We start from the raw sequence: 11,479 nt of genomic DNA, 5'->3' as shown, positions 1-11,479 counted from the left end.
CCCCTCTTATTATAATGCCTTTTGAATGACCCCCCCCCAACCTCTCCCTCCCTTATATTGCTCCCCTCCCCACCAGCCCATTTATTACCCTTCTACTTTGCTGTAAGCCATGATACAATTCCCTGTTCCAATGGATCTGATTGTTCTTCCCTCTCTGAGTCAATTCCAATGAGCATAAGATTTAAGTATTACCTGTTGCTAACTTCTTCCACCCTTCCATTGTATTGGTCTTCTCCTCACTCCCCGTGCACTTCTTTTTGAAATATATATTTACCCCATTTTTTCTCTTCTCCCATTTCTCTTAGTATTATCCTCTTTTTTACTCCAGTTTTATATATATATATATATATATATTTTTAAACCCTTGTACTTTCAGTGTATTGTCTCATAGGTGGAAGAGTGGTAAGGGTGGGCAGTGGGGGTCAAGTGACCTGCCCAGGGTCACACAGCTGGGAAGTGGCTGAGGCCGGGTTTGAACCTAGGACCTCCTGACTCTCACTCCACTGAGCTACCCAGCTGCCCCTTTTATATATATATTTGACATATCCTATATAGATTGTCACTGTACCCTCTTATATTTCTTCTAGCTACCCTGATAATAATAATTTTTAAGAGTTACAAATATCATCTTTTCTTTTTTTAATTTTATTTAATTGATTAATTAAGAAAATTTTTCCATGGTTACATGATTCATATTCTTTCCTCCCCTTCTCCCACTCCCCTCCTGTAGCCAATGCACAATTCCAATAGGTTTTACATGTATCATTTATCAAGACCTATTTCCATATTATTGATATTTTCACTGGGATGATCGTTTAATCACCTTTTCTCATAAGAATACAAATCCTTTGAAGTTATTGGGTCCCTTAAAAAATGTTTTTCCCTTAATTACCAGTTAGTGATTCTCTTGAGTTCTGTATTTGGGCATCATATTTTATATTTAAGTTTGATCTTTTCTTCAGGAATGCTTGGAAATCCTCCATTTTATTAAATGGCCATGCTTTCCCCTGAAAGAATATAATCAATTTGCCGAATAGTTGATTCTTGGTTGTAGACCCAGTTCCCTTGCTTTCTAGAGTATCAGTATGGATGCAGCCAGGCCCTGTGTAATCCTGACAGTGGCTCCCTGATATTTGAATTGTTTCTTTTTGGCAGCTTATAGTATACTTTCCTTGGTCTGGAAGTTCTTGAACTTGGCTATAACATTCCTGGATGTTGTTAATTGAGGATTTAATGCATAAGGTGATCTGTGGATTCTTTCAATCTCTACATTACCCTCTTGTTCAAGAATATCAGGGCAGTTTTCTTGGATAATTTCCTGTAGAATGATGTCCAGAGCAGGTTGATTATTCAGATGGAATTGTAGGGCTTCTTGGTCTTACTGCCTAAAGGAGATAACTGCTTCTCATCTATTTTTTGGAAAGAAGAAAGGAGGCAGGACCAGCTTTGGGCAAAATTAGAGGGAGGAGAAATTTTGTCTGGTGCTTTCCTGCTGGAATTTTTCTCCTTTCAGCCACTTTCTGACACTTTTCCCTCTGATAATTTCCTGTACCTTCTAGAGGGGAGAAGAATACTTGGGAAGTCCAGGAGAAGCGGGTTAGAGAGCAGTACCTGATGGCCCTCTCTGACAAGGAGCAGCAGCTGAGCCACCTTCAGAATCTGGTGCAGGAGATGAGGTCTGCACCCTCTCAGCAGCCTTCTGCCCTCTCAGAGCAATACCAAAGACAGGTGAGCTAGGCCCTAACTGATCCAAATGGGTGGCTGAAGCTTGTGCCTCCAAAGGGAACTGACCTCAGGACAGGTGCAATGATCACTCCCTAGAATGGGCAGAGTTTGTCCTCAGCAATTGGAATGAGGAGTAGATTCTGTAAGTGCTTCTCTCCCAGCAGGCATCCCCACAAACAACAACTTCCCCAGAGTCATTGAGAGCCCTGGATTCTGAGGTTGGGCTCCTCAAGGCCCAGCTTAATGACAGCTTGAAAGAAGTTCACCAGAAAGAGTTGAGAATCCAACAGCTGAACAGCAAGGTGAGTTTCTTTCTCATCAGCCCTATGAGTAAGCTGAAAGGAGAGTGGGCAGCATATTGGGTTAAGATTCTAGTTTTTAAGTATCTCTGCAGGTGCAGGCAGGCAGAGTATCTTCTCAGAGCCTAAGGTTGCATAATTACAGAACTGGAAATGGAGTTCTTCTTTCTTCTACTTTTTCCACTAGAGACCTCATTGGAAGGATAGGGCAGGAGTTGCATGAGGAGAGATTCCCTAATAGTTTTGTATAGATGGTTCCACCAAAGCTTCATAATCATTCCCAGTCAGTTGCACATATGCAACTTACTTTTCCCTCAGACCTTTCTTTAATCCAGGCCCATTCCTTCAGATTCCTCCTACTTCTAGCAGGAGAATAACCTAGAATTGGGAAAGGGTAACATGTCAAGGAAAATCAGAAAAGTGGAAAGTGGAAAAGATCTGTTGTTTCTCCCCTGCCAACTGATCTATCCCACAGAAAGCTGATGCTTGAGAACTAGAGAGTTTTTCTTTTAGATGTATTTTTGGACCTGGGACCATTTTGCCAAAGACTATGCTGAATGTAGCAGATCCCCTGGTTAAACCCAGCTTTTCTTTTCTGGGACATTAGCCCCTCTTCTTCCCTTTCCTATCTACCCTGCTACTGCCAGGCTTTCCAGGGCAGGTTGAATTATTCAGCTGGGGTCATAGGGTTTCTTCAACCTTATTGCCTAAAGAGATAACTGCTTCTCTTCTGTTGTCTAGAAGGAAGGGAGGAGACAGGGCCAACCCTCAGCAAAATTAGAGGAAAGAGAAGTTTTGTTTTTGGTGCTTTCCTACTGATTTTTCTTTTACCACTTTCTGGACTTATCTATGGGTACTACATCTTCAGCCTTGTTCCAGAGGATTTTTCTTCTTAGGTGATAAGACAGGGTCAAAGAAGCTGAGATGTTAACTTGGGATAGACTTAATTGATTTGGTTCTAGGGAATAGAACTAATGGGTAGAAGTTATTTCCTGGATTTCAGCTCAGTAGAAGAGAGAATTTTCTAAAGATAAGAGCTGTCTGAAAATGGAAGGGACTGTCTTTGTTGTGGGAAAACACACCAGTTTGTAGCAGGATCTTGCCCAGAGAATTAGAGGCTAAAAATATTGAAGGTATTGAAAGAAGAAGAGGTTTAATAAGGTGGTGAAATGGCCTAGGGACTGATGGAGTATCCTAAGGGGTGGATCAAGGTTTGCACATTTATTGAGAGTCTGGGGGCTTGTCACCTCCCATTATAGGGAAATCTCCACCTTTCCTTAGAATAGCCCATGTGTGGGCATTCTGAGGCATTCCAGGCAGAGAACCCTGGAAAATGGGCATAGGAGGAGGGTACATATGCAGGTAGAGGTATGTTTTTGGGTCTAACATGTCATAGGTGAATTTAAGGACACCAAAAAGGGAATGAGGGGTAGGCTTAGGTTTGGGGGATTCCCCTGGATTGCCAGAGCCCTCAGTGTATATGTCTTATGTTTCTTTCATTGTCCCACCTACCATCATTTGTCAGCATAGGAGAGGTCTCTATATCCTCCTGGAATGCCCTTATCTAGATAAGGAACATAGGGAGGGTACAGAACAGAACAAGATCACTGTAGGTGATTAGTGATACATAACAGTACAGAACTTCATGTAACTACAGAATAATACAAGACCAGTGTAGGTAATTAATAATACACAGCAGTACAATACTAAGGTAAATACAGAACAGTACAAGACCTGTATAAGTGATTAATAATGATACAGATTTTGCTATTTCTGCTTAACTAATGCTAACGGGTGAAAAAACACAAGACTAGAACATGAGGGTCCTGCTTCTATCACTGCCTACCTCCATTACCTTGGTATGTATTAAATGTAAATGTAGTAAAGAGCCTTCAAGGTTCTTTCTAATTCTCCAATTCAGTGTTCCTTGTATTTATGCAATAAATATGTTAGTGTTTGTTTTCTCTTACCTATTAGATTGTGTTTCCAATATATTCTATTTCCTTTGCATGATTATATAGTACAGGGTCTTGTGCAAAAATTATCATTGTGCAAAAAATATATAACACCTCATCCAACTATATGGAGCTAAGAGATAAAAGAATGTAGTGATTTCTTAAACTTGGACCCAGGCTAATGTACTGTTCAATTTGGACACCCGTAGCAATGTCTTTTTTTTTCCTGACCTTCATTCAGGGCATAATATCAGATGATCTTTTAGAAATAAAAGATTTTCCATCCAAAGTGTTGGATACTCACAATCTCATCATCAAGAAGAGACAATCCAGTATCTCTGTGCTGGGAGAATCCTCTATGGGCTGGTGTTAACCTGATTTTCTTTGTTTCAGCTCTCTCAGATCTTTGAAGAGAAAAGTTCCCTTTCCATTCAGCTTCGTGGTAGCAGTCAGAGTCTCCGTGAAAGCCATCAGCGCTATAATGACCTTTTGAATCATTGTACAGGCCTAGAGAGACAGATTCAGGAGCTGCAGCCACCAAGCAAGGAAATGGTGAGAGACAGAGGAATAAATAAGGATAATAAAGCTTAGCTCTCTTTTGGTGTAAAGTTAAGGATTCAAGACATGTTCCATGTCCATATACATCAAGGACAGATAGAGACAAATTTAAGAGACTAGGAAGAAAATATATTTGAGAGGTAGGCAATATATCTAAACCATTACAGAGGGAAAGGGAAAAGATGGGATATCTGAAATGATGGAAGTTGCTATAAAAAAAGCATGTAAAACAATAAGAATGAGCTGAGGCAACAGGATACCTGCCCAAGCCACAAGAAAACACCTAGAAATCAAGGGGCTTCAGGGAGGTACCAGAGGCCCTGTCTCCCAAGAAAAGCTGTGGACCACCACTTGAGGGAAAAGAACTTAGCAGGAAAGTGAAGAGAGATGAGAAAGTAGGCTCCTGGAGATGACCAAATCAGGGTGAGAGTGTTAGTCACATCTGTGAACAAGCTGACTGTACTGGGTAAATGGAATCTCTGCTTTGTTTTTGGAGAGAACTATGAAAAGAAGGTATCCTCTTCAACTTCCAAAAGACAAATAAATGCCTCATTCCCTCTGAAGTGAGTTTTCTACTAACTCTCCTCCTTCTTCCCAGTGTGTGGCTCTTTATAGGCTCTGTTCTTACCAGTCTTGTTCTTCTAGGGAACACTCACAACAGATGCTGCCCCTGGAGCTCCTCAGGAAAAGAACGAACCCCACAGAGAGGGTGACCCTATGGAGCTAAGAGAGCTGCAACTTAGGTAAGTAAGGCTTCTCAGCCAGGCTTCAAAACCCTCAGCTCTCTAGACCTAGCCTGCAGCCAGGAAAGTTTGGATCAGTTTCTTGGCCCACTTTTACAGAGGGACATAATTGGCCTCCTAACAGAGTACTAGAAAGGGAACTGGAAGTGAGAGAGGAGCTACTTAATGCAGGAGGACAGAAGTAGGATACACAGTCATTTCAGCAGTTAATATGAGGACATTTATTTAATTATTTTTAAGCCTTTATATCTTCTGTCTTAGAGTTGATACTAAATATTGGTTCCAAGGCAAAAGAGCAGTAAAGGCTAGACAGTTAGGATTAAGTGACTTGTCTAGGGTCACACAGCTAGAAAGTGCCAGAGGCAAGACTTGAACCTAGAATTTCCTGTCTCCTGGCCTGGCACTCTTATCCATTGTGCTACCTAATTGCTCCATGATGATTTTTAATAGGGATAAATAGAATGTCCTGCTTTCCAGTAGAGTTCAGAAAGCTAATTGTACATATACAGTATAGAGTGGGAGAAAGGCTAGAAAGTCATTTGTACAAAACGAGCTCAGACTTTAATAGATTACAAGCTTAATATGAGGCAGCAATGTAATGTGACAACCTCAAAGTTAATACAGTGTCAGGCTTCATTAATAGAAGAAAAGGGTCCATATTGATGTTGCTGATATTTTGTATTTTGCCCTGTCACACCTGGTGTCTATTTCTGGGCCCAGATTCTAGGAGGTATGTTAATAAGCTCAAGCTCATCCAGAAGAACATTACTGGGATAGCATAGCAAGGAGTTGTAAACTACTGTAATTCAAAAATTGTTTGAAGGATCTAAGGATGTTTACTTTGAAGGCTTAAGAAGGCCTTCTTGAGTGTATGCAGCTATCTTTCTCCCTCTACCTTTCCTCCACTCCCTGCCCTCAGTAGCTGTCTTCAGATATTTCAAGGTCTTTCTTGTTCAAGAAGCATTGAATTCGTTGTCCTCAGCCTCAAGATAAAATTAGGGCCAGTAGGCAGAAATGATAGGAAATGTGATTTTGCATTCAACATAAGGGAAAATCTGCTTATGCCTGTAAAAGTATTTTGAGAGCATTATATATATGCAAGGTATTCAGTTGTCCCCTAACACATGCTTCCTCTTTCTATAGCCAGCATCATATAGTATACTTGGGGTTTGTATTTTTTTCTGTCTAAAATGAGATAGGCTGCCTCAGAAGGTAGTGGATTTCCTATCATTAGAGGTCTTGTGCCTCAGATAAAGGTTGGACTAAAATGACCCTCTGATGCTGGACCAGAGTATAGAAAAAGTGTGTAACCTAATTCAGAAACCAAGACTTTTTCAGGGACTGTCCTGACAGACTGGGAGGAAGAGGATTCAGCAGAGAGAAGGTCTTCTGCCTTGATTGCTTTATTCTCTCTTCATGTAGCAAAGGAACAAAGGATAGAAAGGGGCCAGCTTAATATTTTAAAATTTGGAATAACAGTTTTGGAAATGGCTACCCAAATCTACCCTTCTTGACACAACATTGACTGAGGCCTAAGAAAATTTGATAGTTTGATGGGACTTTGGTGGTTTCCCTATGTCTAGAACACCCTTCCTTTTATTTTCTTAGAATCCTGGCTTCCTTCAAGACTCATCTTAGGTGTCATCCCTGCCAAGGCAATTCAGATAGCACTTATTAAGCACCTGCTGTGTACCAGGCTTTTTGCTAGGGACACAAAGACCAAAAAAAAAAAAATCACTGTTCTCAGGGAACTTTCTAGAAGGGGAAAAATACATATGCAGAAAAGCAAATTTTAAAATATATGAAGTAATTTCAGGAGTAGGAGATTGCCAACACATTATGGGGGGGGAGGGGGAGATCAGGAAGGCCCTCATGGAGGAGAGGACCCCAAAGCTAACTTTCATCACTTGCTGCTTATAGGTAATTCCATCCTAACCCCACACGTCCTGATATTCTTGATATACTACATAAGAGGAAAAACATTTCTTCATTTCCCTTCTATTTGCTATGTAAGGCTAACCTAGTGCCCATTCCTTCAGGTTCCTCTCAGTTCTGGCCAGCTCATCAGTTGAATAGCCCAGAACTGCAAAGAAGAGTCAGAAAGCTAGAAAGAGGAAAATGTCTATTCATTCCCACCTGCTGGACTTGTGCAGAACATACTGACGTCCCAGAACTAGAGAAGCTCTCTTTCTTCCCCTCTTTGGCCTGATGAGGCCAGGCCTTCCAGGGCATGTTGATTAGGGGAAAAAAGGCAGAAGGGTCACAGAGCTTCTTGGAACTTTGGATTCATCACTCTCTGATTCTGACAGATTCTGATTCTATCATGCTCTCCTTCCTCAAATTGTTTATATGCACATTGTATCTCACAAGCTGAATGTAAATTTCCCTAAGGCAAGGGACTATTCTATTTTGTCTTTGTGTCCCCACATATGTAGAAGTGTATATTATCACAGTCCTTTGCATATATGGTAGATGTTTAGTTAAATGTTTGATGAATTTAATTTTGATTGTGGAGCATTCTCAATTTGCTAGACTGAATAGCTTTCCTGTAGCATGTTGTTAAAATGTAGGAATCACATAATGATTTTCTAGATTCTCAAAATACTTTAATAATGGGGCAGCTAGGCAGCACAGGATAGAAAGCTGTAGACCTGAGTTCAAATTTGACTTCAGACATTTAACTAGCTCTTTGACCCTGGGCAAGTCACTTAATTTCTGTTTGCTTTAATCCCCTGGGGGAAAAAATGGTAAACCACTCCAGTATCTTTGCCAAAAAAGCCCCATGGACAGTATGATTCATGGGGTCACAAAGAATTGGACATGACTGAGCACCAACAACAGTGAATAAACATCATATGTGAAAGTGCTTCAAGAGCATTATATAAATGAAAGGTATCCAAAAATCCCTTAACACACTTTATATAGTTATTATCACATAGTCTGTCTAGTATTATTTTTCTTTCTATATATGTTTGTTCTATCTCCTCTGTAATAACATGTTGCAGGGCCTGCATCTACTTATATATCCTTTTTATCTCCCATAGCACATAGTGCAGAGCTCTGTGCATAATGGCCATTAACTGTTAATGACTCCATTTCCCCTTATGTTACAGATTTTCTGAGGCCCAGCAAGAGCAATGTAACACTAGACAAGAGGTGAGCCACTTAAAGAATTTGTTAGAAGAGGAACGGGACCACCGGCTAGCTGCTGAAGAAGCCCTCTCTGAGGCTCAGGAGGAGATTAGGAGGTAAATATTGACAAGAGAGTTCCTTTCCAGAAGCCAGGAAAAATATGTGCCTAGTATTTCCTTTCTCCCTCCCTCCCTCTCTCCCTTTATCCCTTCCTCTTCCCTCCCTCCCTCCCTCCTTCCTTATTCCCTCTTTCCTTCCTCTCTCCTTCCTTTCCTCCTTCCTTCTTTCCTCATTCCCTCCCTTCTTTTCCTCCATCCCTTTCTCCTTCCTTCTTTCCTCTTCCCCTCTCTCCCTCCTTCCCTCCCTCTTTCCTTCTTCCCTCCCTTTCTTCTCCCCTTCCTCCCTTCCTCTTTCTTTCTCCCTCCTTCCCTCCTTTCCGTTCTTCCTCCTTCCTTCCCTCCCTTTCTCCCGCTGTCCCTCCTTTTTCTACATCTTTGGCAGCAGCTTTAGAAGTCATACAAAATGACGCAAAAATGTCTTACTTGCTTTACTTGTTTAGCCTCACTTGTTTGGTCTTCTAAACAAATGTCAAGCACCTCTGTGTGTGTTTTATTTTGTTTTGTTTTGGTTTTTTTCTGTAACCCAGGCTGGAATCAAATGAGTGGCCCCTTGCTCAGAATTCCAGTATCAGTGACTGCAACTCACATGAGCAGATGGTATTAATAGAGCCTGTGAACAGTTCCTTCCGAAAGGTAAGGTGGATAGGAGGGAAAGTTTGGGAAAAGAGTTGAATGAGAGGAGAGGAGAAAATTTTAAAAAGAGCAGTGTTAGGAAAATGAGGTATGAGAAGTATCCTTTTTCTGGGAGGGAGAGCTTTGTAATTTCTGGGCAATGGGAATATTGGAGAGGCATTGATGAGCTGGTGGGGAGAGACACTTCTGTAATCTGCAGGCTAGGACTGTCTCTGACCTTCCCATCTTTCTTCTTCCAGACCAGGAGCAATGTTGGATGGAGGCGAATCCTGCGTTCACTCTGCTATTCCCGGACCCGGGTACCCTTGCTGGCTGCTGTTTATATTTTCATGCTCCATGTCCTGGTTCTTCTCTGTTTTACTGGTCACCTATGAGCTTAGCTTCCACCTGTCAGGTTTCTCTTCTTAGAGCCACAGTCTTGAATTCTCCTGTCCCTAGTCCCAGGACCAAATGCCTCCATGGACAGCCTTACTTATCTAGGCTCATCCCTTAATGTCTTCCTGAGGGGATAATATCTGCAAAATTCAGAAGCACATCTGGGCTCTTTGTCATAAAAAGAAGGAGCTGAGATACTAGAAAGTCTGCTTTCTTCCACTGCCCTCTGCCTCATGTTTAGGCACAAGTATCATCATGTGTAAACACAAATATTTTGTAAATATAGTGCCTATTCCTACCCCTACAGAGTAGAGTCTGGGGAAGTGTCCATCTTCCATTACCAATTCTAATAAGCTCAAGGAGCTGAGGTTGTTCCTAGGACCACAGTTATTTGGAATCATCATCTTGGTAGGCACTGCCCTAAAGTGCATAGCCTCATGAAGCACGTGATAGGATCCATTCTGGAGACTGAGAACTGAGGAGCACCTTCCTTGTTGCTAGGCTTCTGGTCACTAAGGACATCCTAGGGGAGGAAGATGTCTCACTTCCAGTCACCCTTCCCTGATCTTGAGATAGGGTGAGAATGTGTACCAGTGGGCTATGAGGCTGAGGTCTGTGATCCCTGTTCCCCTGCATAAGTACAGTCTGTGAGAATCCTTTAGCATGGATATTTAAATTAAATGATCAACACTTGCCTTTTTCCCCAGACTCTGAAGAAAGAGTCTGTGGTTGAGGTAGCTGTTTCCTGGCACACTCATGTTATTTGTCCATCCTGGGACTTGGAGACAGTGAGCCAGTATTAAGTGAATTTAAGTTTCTTGAAGCAGAGAAGAGTAGAGTTACACTCTAGCCCTCTATTAGTGTCCATATTCATTCCCTTTTCCTCCCCTTTATCTCTAATAAATAACCAAAAATTTAAAAAATCAAACTCAGCTGTTGATCTCAGGGATGCCAGTTTCTCAGTCTCCTAGTCAACTGCTTGCTTATAATTAATTACCAGGGACTGGTACAAGTAGAGAAAGCTGTAGAGAAGAGATGATGAAATCCAACCTTGAGTACTACTGCCTAAACTGAAATCTGTTTGCCACCTCACCCCTCTGCCAAACTGAGATGGTCCTGGCCATTTCCTCCTTCCTTACCACCAGCCACCCTTTCTGTCCCCTACTCATTTTCACTGTTCTAGAGAAATGATGGGAGGATCATCCAACTGCTGTGTTCTGAATCTTTTTCCCTATGTTGACCAAATTCTTAGTCACAGCTCCCCATGAAACTTCCCTAACACTTGTAAAAAACAAAATAAAATTATTTTCAGATTTGAAGAAGTGTGGGGTCTTACTGGGAGAGGGAAAGTGAGGATGCAAATGCCAAGGCAGAGAATAGAGACATCTCAAATGTGCTTGTTAGGGACAAGCATAAACTTCTTAATTTCTGGATGACATCAATGATCAGTTTAGGATATGCTGTGAATCTCCATAACATGAGTCTGGGTTTGGGAAGTGAGAAACAACTTTTTAACATACTTTATTGCCTAACAACAAAACAAACACAGTCATGAAATAGAACCCAGTGCCCCAGAGCTATGGAGTTTAGGGTCCCACTAAGAAAAGAAACAGGCAACGCGAGATGGAAGGTTCATATATATGTGCAGGCAAATTATGCCCTGAAAGATGAGATGATCTTGAAAGAGACTCAGTGTCTGCTATAAACCTGAAAGACTGGAACGGGACCACTGAGTCCCCAGAGGAATTAACCAAAGCTATTTGGGAGGGACAAATGCCATTACATGAGCCTGATCAAGGGATTCTGCTGAGATGGATGGATCTGTGGAGGCATACCATGTAATCTCAGTGAATAGCCTTGTTCTAGATGCAAAGAAAAGCATCTAGATGGGATTGGGGACTTGTGGAACATGAATGTAACAGTGTTTCTACACCATAAGA

General features: G+C 41.6%; 1 protein-coding gene across 2 annotated transcripts in view; it reads left to right on the top strand.

Moving 5' to 3' along the window:
• GOLGB1 (golgin B1) overlaps window positions 1–10,858 on the top strand; it is a 55,387-nt gene extending 44,529 nt beyond the window's left edge. For both annotated transcript variants that reach the window (XM_044670064.1, XM_044670066.1), the window contains 7 exons: window positions 1,560–1,728; window positions 1,890–2,027; window positions 4,373–4,531; window positions 5,183–5,280; window positions 8,394–8,528; window positions 9,059–9,164; window positions 9,404–10,858. In XM_044670064.1, the coding sequence (XP_044525999.1) occupies window positions 1,560–1,728; window positions 1,890–2,027; window positions 4,373–4,531; window positions 5,183–5,280; window positions 8,394–8,528; window positions 9,059–9,164; window positions 9,404–9,538 (940 nt within the window). In that variant the 3' untranslated portion in view covers window positions 9,539–10,858. The remainder of the gene's footprint in view (window positions 1–1,559; window positions 1,729–1,889; window positions 2,028–4,372; window positions 4,532–5,182; window positions 5,281–8,393; window positions 8,529–9,058; window positions 9,165–9,403) is intronic.
• Window positions 10,859–11,479: the final 621 nt, after the last annotated feature.

Source organism: Gracilinanus agilis, chromosome 3 (genome assembly GCF_016433145.1).
Source record: "Gracilinanus agilis isolate LMUSP501 chromosome 3, AgileGrace, whole genome shotgun sequence".
Classification (NCBI taxonomy): Eukaryota; Metazoa; Chordata; class Mammalia; order Didelphimorphia; family Didelphidae; genus Gracilinanus; species Gracilinanus agilis.
This window is presented reverse-complemented; position numbering and strand designations above follow the sequence as displayed.